The 22,788-nt window shown below is 47.6% G+C and overlaps 1 protein-coding gene across 2 annotated transcripts in view; it reads left to right on the forward strand.

Moving 5' to 3' along the window:
- The window catches only part of SCD1 (stomatal cytokinesis defective / SCD1 protein (SCD1)), a 194,191-nt gene that overhangs the window by 167,737 nt on the left and 3,666 nt on the right, over positions 1-22,788 (forward strand). For both annotated transcript variants that reach the window (XM_086799538.1, XM_086799539.1), the window contains 3 exons: positions 616-797; positions 911-982; positions 1,058-1,218. In XM_086799538.1, coding sequence (XP_086655664.1) covers positions 616-797; positions 911-982; positions 1,058-1,218 — 415 coding nt within the window. The remainder of the gene's footprint in view (positions 1-615; positions 798-910; positions 983-1,057; positions 1,219-22,788) is intronic.

The following is a 22,788-nucleotide window of genomic DNA, read 5'->3' on the forward strand; positions in this document are numbered from 1 at the left end:
CCACTTTTATAAACTGCCACTCACATTATAAAAGTGTGAACTCCCAACAAATACACATGCCATAACCCTTTGTTCACATGCTCAATGCCCCGAGTGTCCAGAGGGGCCCATGGGGTGTGGTTCCACGCGGATTGCCTGCTATGTCCCCTCATCAATGGCCTTCATTAGTCTGATCCAGCATAGCTTCTGTGGATCCCGTCCCTAGATTATTTTTGACAGTTGGTATACATAAAAATGTAGAAATAAACCTTTCCTTGTTTCTGCAATCTTTGTGTACCTTCTTGCTTGTGTCCAAGGACTTTGAAATCCCCATGCTCAATCCCTGTCAGCTCTCCAAATTAGGACGTCCTCATGTGTCATGGTGAAAAGCATACCAATTTCTTCAACCATCATTTCTGTCATGTATCTACACCGACTGTTCCCTCCTTTGAAAAAACAGTCCTTGAACTCTGGAGTTGCAACATGATTGGGGTTCCCTTTGGAAGGTTTGTCTGATGAAGTGTCCTCTTCTTTATGTTGTCTAACCATTTTTCCACTGTTTATAACTGTGGGGCCTGGGCATGAGGCAAATTCTATAAAATAAGGACTTAATGATGGTGTTACTGTTTTCTGCAGATAAGCTGTGTGCGAATGCTGTGGGATCCTTGTGTTTTGACTGCCTCACATGATGGAACAGTCAAGATGTGGGATGTTCGAATGGAAACCTCTGTAGCAAGTGTTGGGCGAAGTGCAAGTGCTATCCTATGCATGGATTACGATTATGAAACAAAGGTCTTAGCAGCAGCCGGAATGGATGGGTGAGGGCTAATCATATGGGCAGAATTATCTTTAAAGTGTTCCACAAATCTTTTTTTTTTGGTTTTAGGCAGTCTGTTTGGTGGAAGTGACTTCACCCTCATTTGACTCATAGGGTCTGTCACGTTTGGGATACACAAGCTTCCAAACAAAGGCACAAGCTTCTTGGACATACCAAATGGATAAGGTAAGATAGCCTTTCCTCTTTAGTGCGATTTTTAGCTTTTTCCATTGTCGGTGATATGCATTAACGCACTGACAGGTGCCTAAGAATGGCGGGAGACATTGTGGTTACCGGAAGTGATGATTGGACGGTCAGAGTGTGGTCTCTTTCTACTGGTGCTTGTGATTCTGTTTTAACTTGTCACGCTGGTGCAATCACGTCGGTAGAGTATTGTACAGCAGACAAGGGCATAGTCACAGGTGAGTGATTTTTAAAGCCTTGGAAAAGTTATCGTGCTCATGATGCATATTGCATTCATTAATAGAAACATGTGAACGCACATGTACACATACTTCTAAAACACACACGTTATTTCTCCTGTTCAATATGGTTCCCTAAAAGGCAGTCTATGTTTGACAACATTCTCAATTTTCACTTGGGAGCATTGAATATGCTCAGAAATCGGCATACATACACATAGGAATGTGCATGTTCTTGTACACATACATGTACATACATAGAAACACATAACACACACATGTACATGCACAAACATACAAACATACGCACAAACATACAAACATACACATGTACATGCACGCGTGCATTTACACACTTTTTTTTTGTAAAAACGCTATGTTCTATTACTTCACTGTACAAAGAAAGAAGCCCTCAAAAGTGAGGCAAACTCCTTGAAGATCAAAAACGTTGAGAAAACAAGTCTAACTGTAGAGCTGGTCCATCTCTTGTAGTCTATGGCAATCATATAAAGATTGGCGCAAAGACTGGCAGAAGTATGAGTACTTGTCAATTTGTGTAGAGTAAAAAATCAGATGATTGCGGCTAATCCGAAGTGTCCAAAGTACCCAAAAGCATGTCCAAGCAAGGAAACTTGCATAATCAGCCAGCTTTTGGTGATATCTTCCAAAGATCAAGAAATGCTTGGGGAAACATCATCCTGGAAATTCGACAGCCAAAGAAACAGAAAATCTGAGTAAAAAACCTTTGGTATCCAAACAACACACTCTCATTGCGATTTGGGCATCTGACACAAGCAGTGAAAGCTATCCTTCTTTTGGCTAGAGTTTCACCAGCAGGTAGTGTAAGCCCAGTGGGGCGTGCAGTGACAGACTAAACCACGGAATAGGGATCTTGCACAATACACCACACTGAGCGGGGAACAGGCCTTGGCCCCTTTCAGGAATTTATTCAGGAACAATCCACGGCACACTGGCTAGGTCAATACAATCAATGAATACAAAACAAACAGATATGCCGATGTAGGATATCCAAGTCGATATCAATGTCGAGGCACAAGATCTTTGATGCCAAGCACACCACGGGGATGACCACGAGCATCTCTCACTGGGCTAGTACCAAATCTAATATCCAAATCCAATGAATCCAAGTCCAATGAATCCAAATCCAAATCCAAGTCCAAGTCCAATTCCAAATCCATGTCCAAGCTATATGTCTTAGTTCCATGTTCATGTACAAGCTCCATGCCCAAGCTCTATGCCCAAGTTCTCCATGTCTATGTTCCACGTCCAAGCTCTATGTTCCATATCCAAGTTCAAATCTAAGTTCAAGTAGTCCAAGTTCCCATGAGTAATCACCACAACTCCTACAACCTTGTCAATGAAGAAAACCATAGAAAATCTCTTTCTGGCAAGAAAACTGATAAAAACATCCAAAAAGCAGTTTATAGGGTTTTTGGAGCAATTTTAGGGTTTCTGAAATTTCTGTCAGTACAGCTCCGTACACACTTCCATATCGCCCATGCATATGCCCATACAAGTCTAGGGATGACCCATAGTAACATGAAACATTTCGTCGTTTCGTTTGTTTTGGACGAAACGCAAAGGTTTCGAAATGACACTTCTTATATACACATACCAAATTTATAACATAGCCAACAGAAAGATGAAGATGCATTTTTTGGGACTAGTGGGTATGAAATTCATGATTTTGGGAGTAGGTTTTTTTGGTATTGTCAAAATTTGGGAAGAAAAGGAGAGAAAGAGAGGAGGAAAGAAACAAGTTGGAAGGGAAGTGGGAGGTGAGAAGGAAAGGGAAGGAGGTGAGAAGAAAAGGAGAGAAAGTTGGAAGACAAGGAAAGGAGAGAAAGAGGAGGAGGGAAGAGGAGGGGTGGACCGTGGAGGAGAAGAGAGAAAGAAGAAGAGGAGGCGTGGAGAAGAAGAAGTGGAGGAGCGAAAAGGAGGAGTGGACGAGGAGAAGAGGCGGAGCAACAGGTTGCGCCCGAGAAGAAGTATCGGATTCGTGAAGTGGCAAATGGGCGGCAAACAAAGAAGGAAATGACGGCAAAAATCGCATTTGCAAAAATTAACCTCCCGTCCGTTTTTTTTTAACCTCACTTTACATTTGGGCGAAACACCGTTTCGATGGACAAGTTTCGTTTTGTTTCGAAACGTTTCGTGCCATTTCGAGAGGGCAAAACGGGTTTTTATGTTACGTGGGCTGACCGTACATCTGAAAGTGGAGAAGGTGTTGATGGCGAAGAAGAAGCTCTCCATGATCATAATGATGCCTACACACAATCCACGATCTCCTTCATTCTTCAATGATCTTGTTCATGGTACTACAAGAGACGTCCAATCCTTTTTATACTTGTAAGAGACCCTGCTTTTTGCCAAAAAGTCTTCATGCTTTTGCTTTGCCTTTTTATGCTTTGCTTTTCTCTTTTCGCCTTTGCTTTTTCTCTTTTACTTTTATTAATAAAACATTACTCAACTTTTGGTGCTTTGCTTTTCTAGCTTTGAGGCCTTGCTTTTTGGCCTTTGAGCTACTTTTTGAGAAAGCGCTTTAGCTTTTTGGTCCGGGTCAGTCTCCTCTTTCCAATGGTGTCCTTGGCTCGCTGTCAATCTTGTTTTACTTTTTGCTTTTTCTTGCTTTTTGACCAAGAATGGTGCTTTTTCTTAATCAAACCTTGTGGACCTTATCCCCATGTCTTCTTCCACCTATCTGATGTCCGGGCATGGGTTTCATCATGTGAAATAGAGCTAGGAGGGCCAAATAGTTACATTCCCTCCCTCTTACATCGCAGTTGTCGTCAACTACGGACCGCAAGTGTTCCAAGCATATCCATATCTTCCAAGTACGTCCATGTGTCCCTGGCATATCCATATGTTCTTGGTACATCAAGTACATCCATATGTTTTAAGGTACATCAAGTATATTCATATGTCTCAAGGTACTAGTCCCATGTGGTGAGCTTGTGCATCTGGTCTTTCCCATATCTATGATGTCGTTTGCTCATCTGGCAACATCTCAATGTCTTTTCTTTGAACGATGTCCTTGTTCTTCATGGTACATCTTCGTGGCCTGTCACATGTGTTAGATAAAATAAATGCATACTTACCTCCTACAAAAACTAGACACAAGCTAATCAACAAACAAGTATGCATCATTCATGTCTACTGGGTATTCCAAGTACTGGCCAAGTAGTCTGGAGCCCAGTGGACTATCACATGCCATAAATCCAAGCATTGTCCATATATCAAAACCAGCACACAAAATCATGAAATTCAAACCACCCGACTGCGAAGCCCAATGTATCTGGCATCGTTGCTGTCCAATGGGTCATTTGGCATCGTTGCCTCCCATATACAAATCTCGTTCTGGCATCGTTGCCGTCCAATGGGTCATCTGGCATCGTTGCCTCCCATGTACAAATCTTGCTCCTTGGGCTATCGGGCATCGTTGCCACCCAAACTAGAGCATGTTCAAATAACCATTATAAGCAGAATAATGATCAATTCCAATCCAATATATATACATTGAAGAGAGCTAGAGGTATGATCCCTCCCTCCTGAATCTGTCTTGATCGCAAGACGTCAATATATGTACTTCAAATACATATGGACCAACCACTTCCTCAATGCTCATAAGCTCGAAGTATATCTGGATAGTCCTAGAAGTACTCTTCTGGCATCCATTTCACATCCAACAGCGAATAACTCTTGAATTTCAAGAGGAACTTTAGGACCACTGTCTTTCCTCTTTTTCTCAAGGAATGAAACACAATCTGTTCTAGCTCTTCCACCCTTGGTGGATCCTTCAAAACAAGTTCCTCTGGGAGTAACGTGTACATGGTTTCAATAAACTGTCATGGAAGGCATTATGTGTCGTGCAATGATCGGAAAGGTCAAACCGATGATCTTCTTGGTAATCTGAAAGGTCCATATATCATCATTCTCCAACTTTGGCAATCCAAAGGTAAAATCCATAGCAATATTCTTCCATAGATCATTCAGTGGGTGCAATAATCCTGCTGGTGTTTGTCGATCAAACTTTACCTTCTAACAAAACAAACATTCTTGAATCATAAAGTTCAATGTCCTTCCTTACAATAGGCCAATAGAAATAGCTCTCCAAAGCTTGAAGTGTAGTCAAGGTGTCTCTATGTCCCATGTATGGAGGAGCATGGCACTCTTCCATTACTTTGGCCTCAATTCCTTGTGTTACACATGACCTGGGTTTGTATCATAAGAAAACCCTTTTCGATGACATAGAAAGTCACCAAATCTTTATTATGTAATCATTTCGGACATAGAAAGTCACCAAATCTTTATTATGTAATCATTTCGGACCACACAAGTCGATGGGCAAGTTATGGCCATTAAGAATCTATCACAAGAACACCTCTTATTTTGGGACAATTGGTGTAAAGAGTAGTTCAAAGATAGAAGAGTTATGTGAATAATCACGTGAAGGTGGTGAGATGATTGGTTAGCCATATTGAGCTATTTTGTTGCAATTTAAAGAAGAGATTATGTGCGTAAAAGCTAGCTAATCATAGTGCAAGGGAGAGTATAGAGTGTGTTAACAATAAAGAAACGTGTATGGGTGTGCATAGATTCATTACAAAGATTTGAGGTCATGCTTGGGAGCTAAGCTATGGGGTGTCATGCAGGGGGGGAGGAATAAGTGCAGACTGCTCCAATGCAAGCTCATCATGTTTAACCACAAGAAAGGTCTAGAATATCCAACACTGGTCCTTTGCTAGCATAAAGTCTCAATGCTTCAAAAGGATTCTGTTTCAGCTTTGGTCCACAAAGATCCTATGGCTTTATTTTTCAAAACATGCAATGGTCTAAGCACCACTACAAACCATTTATCTAACTTCCTAGCATGATGTCAATCTGATGATCTTTCGATCTCTCTGGCTTCTTTGCCTTCTTTTCCCTTACATGTCTTGAGGAAACTGCATCTGAAAGAGTAGGCCTAGTAGTAGCTTCCTTGTCTCCTCCATGATAAATAGAGCGGGTAGCTGATAAATAGAGCGGGTAGCTCTAGATCCTCCTGCAATGGTGACTCCTTTGGCCCGAAGATAGGCTTTAGCAACTTCAACTTCTTCGGCTTCGGTGGCTCGATCCTTGATGAAATCTTCAAACATTTGAGCCCTTCTTTGGTCCTTTTCCTTCTTGGCTCTCCAAGCTAGGAATTCTTCATCTTGGAGAAACTCTTTGAACTGCTGAAAGTCATGATACTCTTCTGATGACCATGGTTCCCATCGTGAAGTCTTGGATCGGTCTCTTAGTTATTCCCTCTGTCACCCCCAAGAAAGTTTCTTCAAGAGAAATCCTGCTCTGATACTACTGTAAGCCCAGCGGAGCATGCAGTGACAGACTCAACCACGTGTCCAAGAGAGAAAGATATATAGAGAGAGGGGAGAGAGAGAAGGGAATAGGGATCTTGCACAATACACCACATTGAGCGGGAAACAGGCCCTGCCCCCTTTCAGGAATTTATTTAGGAACAATCCACGGGCACACTCGCCAGGATCAATACAATCAATGAATACAAAACAAACAGATATGCCGATGTAGGATATCCAAGTCGATGTCGATGTCGAGGCACAAGATCTCTGATTCCAAGCACACCACGGGGATGACGCACAAGCATCTCTCACCGAGCTAGTACCAAATCTAATATCCAAATCCAAGCTATATGTCCTGAGTAACCCAGCAAAGAACATTCTGTTAAAATAGTGGATTTAGAGGCGACTCGCTGAAGCTCACGCTCCCCCCCCTTGGCTCGCGCTACTGCACACCTCCCCCCTCTTCCGCATTCGCGTTCGCCCCCCCTCCCCGCCTGCATTCGCGTTCGCCCCCCCTCCCCCGCCTGGCTATCCTGCGCACCCCAACGCTGCAGCGCCCGCCGCCCCCTGCTCCTTTTCCTCTCCTTCGCGCCCTCCCATCTTCCTTTAGCGCCCCGCCCCCCCATTCCCCGCCGTTGCCTTATCTTCCCCCCCGCCCCCTGTTTCGCGTTGCTCCCGCCTCCCCCCTAGGGCCCCCTTTTTTGTCTTCGCCGCCTTACCCTTTTTTTCTGATTTTTCCGCCCCCTGGGTTTTTCCCTTTTTTTCGTTTTTGCCTTCCGCCCTCCCCCTCCGCCCTTGTGTGCAGCTCGGCTCTTGCAGGACTTTCCGCTTCGCTCCGCATTCGACTTAGCTTCAGACTCTGATGGAGACTCCTCCCGCCCCACCTCAGAGGGACTCTCCCGCAGCCCCCTCGCCCGCCCCTAAGGATACCCCCATCAGGCTTTCTCTTTCACCAGAAGAGGAAGCGAGCCTCACCGCAGAGGTGGAACGCCTCCAGGCACATTCCACCATCTGCCGTATAGTCGGCACTCGCCCCAGCAGAGGGGAGATCCGGGATCTTCTCCAGACCCGCCTTCTTGCAGATGTGGGCAAGATCCTGGACGTTTAGCTACTGGGCCGTGGTCATTACCAGATCAAGTACGAGACTGCCCAGAGCGTGGCTAAGGTCCTAGCCATGAGTCCCCTAGACATCAGGGGTGCTCGGGCATTCTTCAGACCTTGGCAGCATGGCTTTGACCCAGCAGCGGCCGAGCAGGGAGAGCGCCTCTTCCATGTTACAGTTTGCTTCCCTGGACTCTGCCGTGAGTACTTGCCGCTCCTTTCTAGGCTGGGAGCATTGGTGGGTTCGGTGCTAGAGACTGGCCCCACAGCAGCTTCAGTGGTGGCCAGAGCAGCTGGGCTACCTTCCGTCAGAGTTTTGGTTCCGGACATCTCCTCCCTTCCGAAGGTCATTCAGCTACCGAGGATAGGGGGGGGATGGATTGATCATGGATTGATCAGAGAGTGGAGTTCTCGGGGCTCCCGAACCAGTGCTTTATTTGCAGGCAGGTCGGCCATCTGGCCAAGGCCTGTCCTCGCAGGAGACCCCGACCCTCACCGCAGCAGCAAGCCCCTGATGGCCCGCCCACGATGCGGCTCGGCAGGCAGCATCCGGGACACCTGTTCAGGCCACAGAGACCTCGGAGTGGCAGCCTGGACAGGGGCGCTGTCGAGGGAGACAGCCACAGCAGCACGCCCAGAGATCGATGCAGCCGCAGCCGCAGCCGCAGCCGCAGCCTTAGCACCACTGGGTTCCCGTGAGGAACAGCTTTGCTCCCCTACAGGAGGAGACCCCTGCGACGACTGAGGACCAGGAGATGCCAGCACCCCCTCCTTCACCCCCCCCCTACCGCCTCGCTTCCACCTTCGCCGCCTCCCGCCCCCGCTCCGGTTTCGGCAGCGGCTCCTTCTCCACCCCCCTCGCCCCCCCCGCCCCCCCCCCCTCCTCCCCCCCGGCCTGCCATAGCTCCCCGGGAGGCCCTAGCAGTCCCCTGGCGTTCACCTGCAGTCCGGAGGGCTTTGAGCTCCGATCTTGATCGAGCACCGCAGAGGAGACTTACCATGCCGATTCGGGCTTCATGGATATCATCTATCCGCAGTCGACTGAGTCGCCTCGGCACTAGACAGCGCTCGGAGGCTTTTGATTACTCCTTCACGCGGCTTTTTGGAGCAGAGGGCCCCCATGAGCCAGCACCCATCCGAGTTCATGTAGTGATACCTCCGGCCCGCGGGGAGGAGGCACTTGACTCAGCGGTGGCCTTCTCGTTCCCTCTCTGTGGCCCATGTGACCGGGAGTGGACTCTGGAGCTCGCTCTTAGCACTTTGAAGACTCGGGCAGTTGAGTTTTCCCACCATGTGAGCGATCTGGAGGTGACAGATGTGATAGGCCGACTATGGGAGTTGGCTCATTTTTTCTTGGATCCCGGGAGTGTGGATGCCTCAGGGATTCGCCATTTGGTCGTTCGCATAGTGGCAGACTTAGCACGCGACCCTGGATATGTATGCATACACGAGGTTGCTCTGTCTGAGCGAGAGGCAGTTGCCATGGGACAGCCCCACGGGCGCCTGATCCGTGATTCTTGCAGCACACCGGGTGGGCAGATTCGTAGCCGCTCGGATGGGGACTATTCTCCATCCAAGCCGCTTGCGAAGGCCCGCCGTACGGCTGAGACAGCATCCACCTCAGCAGGTCATCCATGAGGATCATCTCATGGAATGTACAGGGCCTCGGCGGAGCACATTACATACGCTATCGTGGTTGCTTGAGGCAGGAGCTGCAGAGATGCCTGGTTGGTGGCAGTATTGATATTTTGATGATGCAGGAGCACCACTTGGGTGAGAGCAGGATCCGGAGATATGGTTCGGTGATGCCTGGTAGATGGGACACCTTTTGGTCTGCAGGGTTCGGCCCTTTGGGTGGACAAGGAGGAGTATGCATGGTCATTGCAGATGTATGGCGGCAGGCCATTGTGGATCGAGGGATCATTGTGCTTGGTAGAGCACAGTATATCATTCTGAGGATGCATGATGAGCTCTTGGGCGTGCTTAACGTTTATGCGCCCAACCATGCTAGTGCCAGAGCAGAGTTCTGGACCCAAGTTACGGATGCATTGCCAGAGGCCGCACATTGGTGTGTCGGGGGAGACTTCAACATGCTTGAGGACCCGGCCGATAGAGTGGGAGGCAGTCATGTTACAGTGCACGGCATGGAGCTTGCAGCTTGGGAGCGATTTTGCATGTCACTGAGGATCACTGATGCATGGCAGCATGGGGCCTTCTCCCGCTCTCAGGACAGTCTTAGTTTCTCTCGGTCGGATCGCCGGCAGGGAGGGACTAATCTATCACGGATTGATCGCTTTTATGTGGGCGACTGGTTAGTGGAGAGAGGGGGCTCCGTTGGCATTCTCGCTGGCACCTCATTTTCAGGCCATGCGCCAGTTATTTTGACACTTTGAGGAGAGGACACGGGAGCCCAGCCTGTAGTTGAGGATCCCAGAGAGGGTACTTACAGATCCTAGTCTCGTTGAGGACATTGAGAGGATCTGGCATGATAGTCAGTGCTCTGACCAGGATGCAGCAGGCCAGTGTGCCCAGGGACTCATCGAGCTTAGCTCTTTTCTGCACGCGGCAGCTTTGACACGGCTGAGAGAGACTCGCGAGCGGGAGCATGGGTTGAGACGCAGCCTTGCTTCGCTCCAGCGCCTTCAGGAGCAGTAGCCTGTGCATATGAGTGGGTGGCGTCCCAGCTGAGCCAGGCACACCAGGAGGTTAGAGAGGCAGAGCAGCAGAGACATGAGTTTTACTATCGCCGCCAGGCCTCTCAGTGGACGCAGCTTGGTGATAGAGTGACTGGGTAGTTTTTTGAGATCACTGGACCCCGCCATGCTCGAGCAGGAGTCCGTCAGCTTGGGAGGCCGGACGGATCGGTAGCTACTGAGCTCGGGGAGATTAGAGCCATTGCCACTGGGTTTTATAGAGACCTACTTTCAGCGGAGCCAGCCACTGAGGCTCGGGATGCTTGCAAACAGACTGTGGGGGCCCATGTGCAAAGGAGGGTCACAGATCGTATGCGTACAGTTCTGGGTGAGCCTCTTTCAGAGGTTGAGCTTGCTGAGGCCTTGAGGGTCCTGCCGCGCCATAGTTGCCCAGGGGAGGACGGATTGACACCTGCCTTTTTTATGCGCTATTGGGACCTTTTGGGGCCAGGCCTCCGCAGGGGCTTTCAGTATGTTTTGGACACTGGGGTGATGCCACAGAGCTTTTCAGAGGGCTTGATCTTTCTTATCCCCAAGGGGGAGGGAGTATCAGATGATATTCGGCATTGGAGACCTATTACGATCCTCAATACTGTCTACAAGGTCTTAGCAAAGGCCTTGAGTTTGTTGAGGATCCAGCCCTTCCTGGGGGAGTTGATTCATGCTACCCAGACAGGATTCGTCAAGGAGCGTAGTATCCTTGACAACATTTTCACCTTCTGGGAGGCGACGGCCCGAGCTAGATTTCTTGGAGAGGACTTAGTCGTGATGCTTCTCGATTTTGAGAAGGCATACAATAGAGTCGATTGGGGTTTCTTAGAGGGCACTATGCTTCGCCTGGGCTTTGAGCCAGGTTTGATTAGAGGGGTGACGGCTCTGTATTCCACAGCTCGTAGCCAAGTGTTGATTGCAAGAGGACGGGGGCCGAGTTTTGAGCTGACCAGATCAGTCCGACAAGGATGTCCTCTCGCCCCGTTTCTATTTCTCTTCTTTGCTGAGGCTATGAGCATGTATTTGACGGCAGAGGAGGTTGGTTTGAGAGGACTCCAGCTCCCAATCCGGGGGGAGGACCTCCTCGATGCTGAGTTTGCTGATGACACGGGCTTATTTTTGCATGGCCATGAGGCCAATCTTCTTCGGGCAGAGCAGTCGCTCCAGGTTTATAGTGCAGCTTCGGGAGCATTGATCAATTGGCGCAAGACAGTGGCCTTTTGGATCAGTAGCGCTCCCACTCCGGCGTGGAGCCCAGACCCTGGTTTTAGATGGATTCCTCCTGGCACAGCAGTGCGATATTTGGGATGCCAGATTGGACTAGATTTGTCACCTGAGCAGCAAATTGCCCCACTTCTTCTGAGCATTCGGAAGAAGCTTTTGTATTGGAGTACAGCTCGGCTATCCTTGGCTGGGAGGGTGGTGTACAGAGGCTGATCAGGAACTTTCTTTGGTCCGAGCGGGACAGTCAGCCAGCTCGGGCAAAGGTTGCTTGGGCAGTTATTACACTTCCGCTAGCCCAGGGAGGCTTGGGCATTATAGATCTAGTCGATCAGAGTAGAGCCTTATTGGGGAAGCTTATCGTTCGGGGACTGCTTCCAGGCGGCGCTGAGTCTTGGAAAGAGCTTCTCTTGCAGCGGCTGCAGGCTCGAGCTCCCCCAGCAGGGGGCACTTGGGCACCAGAGATTCGATGGATCTTCATAGAGATGATGTGGACAGGCCTCAGTAGAGGATGGAAGGACAGATTTGCTTTGAGCATCCTGAGAGCTTGGGAGCTGTTGAGACCAGGGCTCTCTCAGCGACCTCCTCCTTCTGTTGAGAAGCGGGCCAGACAGCCGCTCATCTAGAGCCCAGCGGTTCACACAGAGCAGGGTCATATGCTGGGTTCTCGGCCTCGTCTAGCCTGGGGACCTTTGGCGGCAGGCCCAGCACGTAGCTTTGGAGACTAGCAGGCCTTTTGTAGTCTCCCAGAGGAGATACAGGTGGAGAGGCTGAGTCACTTCAGAAGGGGGTTGATTATGAGGGATGACATTCAGGAGGCACTCACAGAGGAATGGTTTACGCCTCTCGAGCTAGTGGCCCCACGATGGATGGGAGCCTTTACACAGTTGGAGATCCTGATTGCTATCAGAGCTTGCACTGAGGATGGCAGTTGCCTCTACTATGAGATTCAGGATGAGGGCAGACTTCAGAGAGTGGAGGTGGAGTCGCCTTTGGTTGCAGAGTGCACCTTTCAGAGGATATGGGTAGGCCGCCGCTTCTCGGAAGTGGCATATTGACCCAGACCCTGCAGATGTGCTCCCGGATTGGCGCATATGGGCATATGCAGTGCGCCCCTTGGCCCGGCTACAGTGGGACCCTGGTGAGTACGAGTGGCATGATCCTTATGCAGCCCTTGAGGCCACAGAGATCACCTTTTTCCAGTATACTGTTCGGCTGGGACGGCATATTTTGACGGCGAGGAGGATGGTCTCTCCAGCTGCAGCGGGGCATTGGCGGCTACAGGGACTTTCACAGGAGTTCTTGGAGGATTTTTGGGCCCGGCTCTAGGCTAGTCGACAGGCCCGCAAGATCTCGACTTTCCAGTGGCTGGTCCACAAGGGATCAGCAGTTGGCACTCGGCTTGTCTACAGCGGTCTTCCGGCGGCCTGCGTCCGGTGCGGCCACCCTATGGAGACACAGAGACATTGCCTTTGGGATTGCCCTCAAGCGCAGCAGATTTGGCTGCGGATGCTGCGTATTCTGGCCCCTCTCTCTCCAGAGGGTTTGTATACGTGGGGTGCCACTGCTTGGTCGACTTCGTCAAGGCCTGCTATGGGCTATGAGACGGAGCAGGACAGCCAGGCCATCAGATTCATTAGGGGCCAGCCTCGCCTTGTTCCTTCACCGGATATCTCGTCCGCCAGCAGCTGGACACAGGAGAGGGATCTACGATGGGAGCTCCTCAGCAGCCTCACCATCTGGTTCACCTAGAGGGCCGGATGTTTCAGGGCCTTTGAGGGGAGATTGGAGCCACCAGCAGAGACTGTATGGGGGATTTGGCAGGAGTTGATCCACACCCTGCGAGGACAGTATGACCACATCCGGGTGACTCGGATGAGGCGATCGTGCGGTGCCAGGCCTTCCACACCACCTGGCGCAGCGGCCCCTTTTATACCCTACACGCGGGGTCCCCCCGTTGGCATTACAGGCCACCTGTTTGGCTTTTCTCCCCTCAGTTCTTTGTATGATTTAGCCCCTCAGTTCTTTGTATTGATGCTTGTACTTTTCAGCACCTAGGGAGAGTCTCCCGGGCTGCCTTGCGTTGTCCACTGCTCTGTTTTTCTTGTGAGCAGGAGAGGATCTTTTGTAGCCCTATGGGCGTCTTTATATAACTAATGAAAGGATCTTTTTTGGGGGAAAAAAAAAAAACCAAGTTAGTTCCATGTTCATGTCCAAGTTCTATGCCCAAGTTCTCCATGTCTATGCTCCATGTCCAAGCTCTATGTTCCATATCCAAGCTCTATGTCCGATCTCATATCCAAGTTCAAATCTAAGTTCAAGTAGTCCAAGTTCCCATGAGTAATCTCTACAACTCCTACAACCTTGTCGATGAAGAAAACCATGGAAAAGCTCTTTCTGGCAAGAAAACTGATATAAAACCTGTTTTAATGGTTTTTGGGCGATAAAAACATCCAAAAAGCAGTTTTTAGGATTTTGGAGCAGTTTTAGGGTTTTTGAAATTTCTGTCCGTACAGCTCCGTACACGTGTCCATATCGCCCATGCATATGCCCATGCAAGTCTAGGGCTGACCGCACATCTGAAAAAGCAAGTTGGAGAAGGTGTTGATGGCGAAGAAGCAGCTCTCCATGATCATAATGATGCCCACACACACTCCACGATCTCCTTCATATCTTGTTCATGGTACTACAAGAGACATCCAATCCTTTTTATACTTGTAAGAGACCCTGCTTTTTGCCAAAAAGCCTTCATGCTTTTGCTTTGCCTTTTTATGCTTTGCTTTTCTCTTTTTGCCTTTGCTTTTTCTCTTCTTACTTTTATTAATAAAATATTACTCAAATTTTGGTGCTTTGCTTTTATGGCTTTAAGGCCTTGCTTTTTGGCCTTTGAGCTACTTTTTGAGAAAGTGCCTTTTAGCTTTTTGGTCCGGCTCAGTCTCCTCTTTCCAATGGTGCCCTTGGCTCGCGGTCAATCCTGTTTAACTTTTTGCTTTTTGTTGCTTTTTGACCAAGAATGGTGCTTTTTCTTAATCAAACCTTATGGACCCTGTCCCCATGTCTTCTTTCACCTGTTTGATGTCCGAGCATGGGTTTCATCATGTGAAATAGAGCTAGGAGGGCCAAATAGTTACAAGTAGCACGCCAACCAAGCATCGCCAAATGAAAACTCTCTACTTTAATGGCAATTTATTAGTCAACATCTTTTGGAAATTTTGTTTCCACCATTCGGCAGTCTTATCCATATTCCAAAGCCTATTCACATGAGCAATAAACCGCGGCTCAGGTATTATCAATCTGTTTATGCAAGTAGCAGTGAGCTATATATAACATGGGTACTTTGGAAAAACAAGGCCCATCTCTTTGCAACATCCAATCTAACAATCTATTCTCTTGAGAGACAGGTGGAAACACTTCAAATTGCTGCAATAAAGCTCTAATTTTCTGCGAGACAGGCCTGCAATGCATGCCTAAATTCCATTTCTATAGCCATCACGCAATTGCAAACCATGTTGAAGTCCTTGATCCGTAAGTTTGTCCGTATATAGAAGCAAAGGGTGAGTGGTGATCGCATATACTAATGCACTCAAAGGGAAACCTTACCTAACTAATTTACCCAATATCCAAGGACATGGCGATCCTTTGCCTAGTATACAACGTGTTGTATTGTCTTGATAAAGCTAGTAAATGACTCGTTGCATTTTAGGATCAAAACAAAGTTTTGTCATCACTGTAGCTATGAAATTTCATTGAATTGTATCAAAAGTCTTTGCTACATTTATCTGTAGCAATAGTACATCTTGTTGCGAGTATTTGGCATACTCAATGCCCACACAAGCATTACAGATGTTATTTGTGATTTGTCTTTTGGGTACAAAACCATATTGGGCTTGATGTAATTCTCTGTGTAGTATCTTTTTTACTCTCCGAGTGACCATCCTAGTGATGATTTTATAAATAACAGGCATAAGAGTAATTGGACGCGAGTCTGAAAGATTCTGACAAAGCTCCTTCTTTGATACTAATCTGACTAGTCCTTTCCAAAATGTTGGTATACACGTTGCTACCACAATTGATTGATCATAAGTAATAATGGATCCTCAAGCATGTCCCATAATTGCAAAAAGAATTCTATAGTCAACCCATGTCCCACCCAAGAGATTTCCATATAGCCTTGACTACATTGTGTATGTCCGACACTGAGCATCCTACATATCGCCCCCTCCAAGTAGAGAGGACTCAACAAAATCATCCTGATCTGATATATCATCTCCCTGCAAAGAAGCATGAGCTAATACATCCATCTGCCCAAAAACATCATCAATGTGAGGTACAAGATCCGAGGAGGTTTTCCCATCAATCGCACCAGGGGGTGGGCGTGAGACATAGCTCGCCACACCTGGTGGACTGTAGGACGAGAAGGATCCAAGGGAGGTAGCACGCTTGCGAGGCCTCCTGCAACCCCGAGCCCGAGAGCAATCTCGAGCAAAGTGACCCTGTTGGTGACAAACCCAACACTGATCGGGTTTACCTACAATCTCCATACGTTGCTTCAAAAGACTACTAGGGCCCGGAAGCAAAACATAGTCCTCAAAAAGTTCACAGTCATGGGCAAGAACCATGACCTTGGGGACAGCATCCGCCAAGGCAGTGACCACTTGGGCAGAAGATGTCAGCAAGGCGTGGGGGGGGGGGGGGGCACTTGAAGAACCAGCCCACAGGCGGACCCGATGGCCTCTAGCATAGGCCAATATATGCGAGGAAGACTTGGGAATCTGAGAGTAATCGGGAAACGGTTTCGGTCTTCCTCAACAGGGTCAAAATAGCTGGAGTAGGGAAGAAAAAAAAACCTTCTTCGGGCCCAATGGCAAAGGGCTGCCCTTCAAAACCTCTGAGGCTGCGTCCTCGAAATCAAAATCCACCTGGAAGAAACCTCTTCCAAGCAACCTGACATCTCGAAAGTGTGGAGCGAGGTCGGAAGGCAGAGTTGCTAGGACCCAATCCTGAGCCTGGAGACGGGAAGGGTGAGATCCAAAGATTCTGGCAATGAGGGTCGTTTTGGAGTCTTCTTAATTTCGGCAAAGAGGACTATGAGCTCGGCTTCGGAAAAAACAATGGTTCGCCCGGCCGAGGAAGAATGATGAGCCATGATGCTAATCGAAGAAGAAGCCGACTTGAACCTGGATGAGGAGCAATCCGAACCCTGTAACTTCATTTTGATTTTAATATATTCAATTAGTCTTTTTCCCAAAAAGATACACATTTACTTTCGTGTCTCTCTAATCAAATTAAGAATTTTTTTTTCTTGTTAATCATGCAATTATTCCTCTTTGATCCTGGCTAGGTTAGAAATTTCAATATGTATCAGAGCATAGGGTAGCTTGAGTACCTAGCATTGGCTTAGCTTTTAGATTAATGGATTATTAGCAACAAATTAGCCTAATTAGATATTTAATTAGTATCAACTAGCCCTCACTTTAAAAAAAAAACGGCCGTGAAAGAAATTCCGGCCGTGAAAGAAATTCCGACCATGAAAGAAATTTTGGCGAAAAAATTCCGGCCGTGAAAGAAATTCCGGCGAAAAAAAATCCGGTTGTGAAAGAAATTCTAGCCGTGAAAGAAATTCCAGTGAAAAATTCCCGGCCGTGAAAGAAATTCCGGTCGTGAAAGAAATTATGACGAAAAATTACGGCCCTGAAAGAAATTCCGGTGAGAAATTTCAGCACTCCAACATGGCCATGATAGAGGGAGTGCCAGGGATCACATAAGCACTGAACCCAATGGCTGACATCTTCGAGCCATTGAGATCTATGCCACAAATTCACCTCCCAATGCCATTGGCCATGCGTAGGTCATATTGACCATTGTGATAAGATTCTCCCTAGGCGCACTATATCCTATTGGTATGGGACACTAGGAACTACAACATGTAGAGTTTTCCAATTGATCTATATTTTATTTTTTTCAGAAAGGAGACTTCTATTAAGTATGAAAAAATTTTACAAAATGGAGATTTCACACCAAGCAAGGTGGAGATCTCAACCAATCAGGAGTCCTGTGCTGCCAATAGGGTCCCGAATGAGAGGATGTGAAAAAGATACCAATGTCCCACTCTCTCATAAACTGGTCGCGCTTCCACTCCGCAACCCTCGAAGATCCCTAGATTCTGGCCAAGGTAGCCATAATGGTGTGAAGAATATCACTTCAAATCCTGCAAAGACGCTGAGAAACAAGAATGGGAGTACCCTCAATGGCCTCAGTGCATCTAGCCTTCCAGATATTCCAGGCTGAGATGCTAGCAATAATCTCCCAAGAGCTGTCTAACCTTTGTGCCGGAGGGACAAAGTGTCAAAGTGGCCAATCTTGAAGACAACATTGCCGAGCAACTCCTTGCCTAACCATAATGGCTAAGTTCCTTTCAATCCCCTCGAATCTCAGCTGAGGCCCAGACTGTGTCAACCAAATGATAGAGCTAAAAGAAATGATAGCACCCCTCTTAATCCTACCAAAGAGGTGTGCAATCGCATACCAAAGCCTCTGTGCTTCCCTGCATTCCCATAAACAATGGTAAACTGACTCCGAAACTCCTGCACATCTAGGGCATGCTGGGCAAGCACCAGTAACAGACCTGCACTGATTGGTGGCTAGACCACCATGAAGAGAAACCCAGATAAAGGAGGAAATCAATGGCTTCCTATAAGAATGCCACAATCTCCGCCAAAATACCCTCTAAATGTCAGTCGAAATGCCTTAAGATTCCCAATGGGGTCTAAGAGTAGGGACACTCTGAATGTATCCCAAGATAAGATGTCTGGCATTCCGCACCATATAACTAAAAAAAAGGCATGCTTTTCAAAGGGTTACAAGCATCCTTCCACTCCCACTCACCAGGGTCCCAATGCAAATGTCTGATAGGGCAGCCACCATACAACCAAAAGCTAACACTTTCTGTGACCATCCCTCGGGGGGGGGGGGGGGGGGGGGGGGGGGGGGGGGGGGGGTGGGGGGTGGGGGGGGGTGGGGTTCAACAAAGACGTGCTTCCCTAACCTGCCAACAACTCTGACTGGATGAATCTGGGGGCCCTCAATAAGGTCCTGCACGTCACATCTCTCCAGCTACCATCCATCCTGTACAGAAAAAAAGACCGGTACATCATCCTCCCTAGGCAAGGGGAGACCCATAACCTGAAGAGGAACACCTATCCTAGAAAAAACCCCAAGCCAAGAATGATAATGGCCTTCCAAGAAAGATCCAGTAATCCAATGGTTGGGAATGGCTGCATTAATCTGTGCAATCCTCCTTCTAGAGCCTCTCAAATGCTGCGTGAAATCCAGTCTTTGCACCTTGGTGAGGCTCTGAAGCCTCTTCCAAGCCAGCACTATGGGGCATAGGGTCTCCTAGCCAGCCCAAAGAATATGCATCGTTGCCCCAAGAGGCCTACCATGCACATCTAAGATCAAATCATTCCACAGAATGGGCTGGCAGTTAGCTTCCTCCACTGAACGCGGGGGGATGTGTACCAAAAAACTCCTTAGGCAGTCCCAGGCCCGTAGGAGGGACCTAACCAGGGGGAATGAAGGACTGCATCCGAAAAAATAAAGCGTGAGCTGAGAGTCCAGTCACCTCCGCGAACAGGGACACTTCGTGATTTGCTGCATGAGAAAGTGCTTCCACGGCTCAATGCCTGAAAGAAAGCCCCTAACCACAAGCTTACAAAGCAAAGCCGCCTACATTGCACCTCAGGGTCAATGATATTCAATCCCCCTTCCTGCTTAGGCCTGATATGGTTTCCCAAGCAACTCTGGCCCTGGTGTGTGCATTTCCATCAAGCCCTGACCAAGAAAGTTCTGAACAAGGCGACGAAGCTGGCCAATGCAGCCCTTATGAAAAATCCAGCACGAAGCAATAAACCAAGCCGTGGCTAGCAAAACTTGGTTAACCACCAAAGCTCTAGAGGCCAAGTCAAGCTTCCTCCTACTCCAGTGATGAAGTTTGCTTTTAATGCTTAAGAGCACTGGAGCAAACTGTTGTGCAGGGGAGATGTCAACGCCCACCTGACAACCAAGGTATCTGGCAGAGCATCCCCTCTCAATCCAAGTAAAATCAACATCTGTACCCCAATCTGCAAGAGGAGAATCAGTGATCCAAAAACCAACTGATTTATGCCGATTGATAGTAGCTCCTGCTGCCAAACAAAAGGCCTCCAAGGCTGTCCGGAAAGCACATAAACAAGCATGTGAAGCCTCAAGGAACAACGCCGTATCATCTGCTTACTCAGAGTCCAAAATCTCTTCCTCCGTGCATAAAGGCAGCCTGAGACCCACAACACCAGGGGCAGCCCCTCATAGCCTCAGCTACAATGAGGTACAGTAAAGGGGCGAGGGGGCAGCCCTGCCTCACTGAACGGGAAATCTGAATACGCTCACCGCGCCCCCCACAAGCTAAAACAGTGCTATGAGCCTCCCTGTATATGCAGGACACCCCTCTAATCCAGTCTTGGGAAAACCCCATGTGTGCCATATTGCCCTCCAAAAAATCCCAATCCACTCTGTCATAAGCTTTTTCAAAATCAAGCAAAAGAATGGCAAGAGGCTGCTGACTAGACTTTGCCCACAACTATGGCTTATGGAATTTAGGTTAATTCACATTGGGAAGACCTCAAATGGGTGGGACGTAACTCTATGCGACTGGAAAGTATGCACTGATCCTCTTTGTTTGCAGAACTGCTAGCTATGCAAGAGCCATGTAAAGCATGCTTTTTGACATTCTTGGGTATATGCACACTACAGGATGTTGTGGATGATACAGGGACTGTGCTATCTTTTCCGTAGGCGTGCACTGAGCATACCTTGGGTTTGCATCATAGAGCGATTTGGAGGAAGATTAAAGGATTATTATAGCCATATGAACCATTGCCTTCGCTTGTTGAAAATGATAGGCTGCATGACTGGAAAGTGAAAGGGAAAACCGACAATACTCAGAGGGATTACATTTGGATAAGATAATTGCAGCTAGCATGTATAACCATGTGCTTCCACCACCTTGGATTCATGTACATGGCAACACTCTATGGGGTAAGAGTGAAAGATGGTGGAAAAAACACCTCCAAGGTATATGGAAAAGTAAGCTACCTTTAAAGCAAAGATTGTTTCTTTGGCGCTGTTTGGTGGGTGTCCTCCCTGTTGCAGAGATGCTCGCTTAAACAGGGATAGCTAGAGCCACATGTTGCAGATGTGGAGCTCATTTGGAAACTATACCACATCTATTATGGCATTGTTTGGAGACAAGGAAGCTTCTTTAACGATTGACTGATGTATCACAGGATGCTTTCTAGGCAGGCGATGTGTAAAGAAATTCTGGATATTTGGGACTAGTGTGCCCAACTCTTGTGATTTTGATGTTTTCTTTCTATGGACTAGATATTAGGCTCTATGGACAATATGGAAGATGAGAAACAATGCCATGTTTGGGTAGACACCTCTAGAGGCATATGCTTACTCTAAGATGAATTTGCAACAGTCCCTCCATGATTGCTTCCAGTTGAAGGACATTGCTTTTAGCCAGTTCAAGGTGTTTTTCCACTGCTTTTGAAGTTCTTTGAAGATGGCCTTATCTTGAGTCCCATCTCCTATATTGTACAAAAGTCATTGTTACTAGAAGCATAGTTATCACCCAAAAAAGTCTGTACTCATCCTCTTATCACATGGGCTTTACCCCTTGGATGCCTACCAAACATAACTGCGGCCTACATGCGGTGTTCATTTTTCTGCCTGCAATCCCTACTATAGCCCGCGACACACGTGCGCTTCTCTGCCTACAGTCCATGCATGGTCCATACCATGACGACTACGCATACCTACATGAATTGGCTCATCCTCTTATCACATGGGCTTTACCCCTTGGATGCCTACCAAACACAACTGTGCTGGCTACATGCGGTGTTCACTTTTTTGCCTGCAATCCGTGCTATAGCCTGCAACACACATGCACTTCTTTGCCTACAGTCCATGCGTGGCCCATACCATGACAACTAGGCATACCTACATGAATTGGTTCTAGGGTTTGTCTAGGCTTAGGGTTTCTACATGCAAAAACAACCATGGACACCCTCTCTCGCGCACCCTTCTCTCTCCCTCTCTTTTACCCTCCAAACCACACATTTCAAGCATGTGTGACAGAAAACTTGAAAAAGCACCATACCTTCTCAACTGAGATCAAAAGAATACCACAAGAAAATATGTGGATTCTCAACATACTTGCAACCATGAATGGGACATGCAAACCTTGCTTTTCCGCCTCCATATTTAGGTTCGCTCTGATACCAAATGTATGATCTTCCCAAGTATTTAAGAGTTAGTTGGTGTGAACACTCTCTTTGGGTGTGAACAATCCTTATTAGATTTTGGTCAAAAGATAAGACTTGATGCCTATAAAAGCATGTACTTGGGTGGTTCTATTACAATGAGCATCATTTGTGAACATCCCTTATTAGGTTTTGGTCAAAAGATGAGGTTTGATGCCTGTAAAAGCATGTACGTGGGTGGTTCTATTACAATGAGCATCGTTTGAGTTGTGGCGCCTTCTATCAGCCCACGTGAGGTCCGATTCAGACCATGACAGTGTGGACCTAACTGCACCGCCCTTTCTCCCGCCTTCGTTGCCATAGTTACCTCATCGTCTCGTTGCTGTCATGTGCCCATCATCAGCCCCCCGATGGGGATTAGGGCTTTAGGGCAACATTGAAGCTTGTGGATCTGGAAAAATTTGGGCTTTTCAGAAATATGGAGAAATCATCAAGTTGGATCGCTCCAACATCCACAAAATTTTAGGCCTTTTTCAAAATTGCACCAAATTGAAGTCTCTTCATCTACAAAAAAAATGAGGCTTTTTCAAAATCAAGCCTCCTACATCAAATTGGAGCTTTCACAATGCCATGGAAGGTTCAACCATTTGCGTCAGGGCATCATTGCCTTCCGCAACAAAATCTGCATCAGCACTAGCATGGAAACATTGCCAAGAAAGGTACTACACTTCATTGACATGCGTTCAAGGGAAGTTTTCAAACTTCCAAAATTATATTTTTCATATTATGTTTGAGTCATGGATTCTGTGCTAGCGAAGTCTCCCAAATCTAAATTAAATATGTGTGTTCCTTTTTGTAATGCTCCATCGTTCCCTTTTTATCCCTGCGTAGAGCAAGGGGGGG

Source organism: Cibotium barometz, chromosome 6 (assembly GCF_041138505.1).
Source record: "Cibotium barometz isolate CiBa-2024 chromosome 6, ASM4113850v1, whole genome shotgun sequence".
Taxonomy (NCBI): domain Eukaryota; kingdom Viridiplantae; phylum Streptophyta; class Polypodiopsida; order Cyatheales; family Cibotiaceae; genus Cibotium; species Cibotium barometz.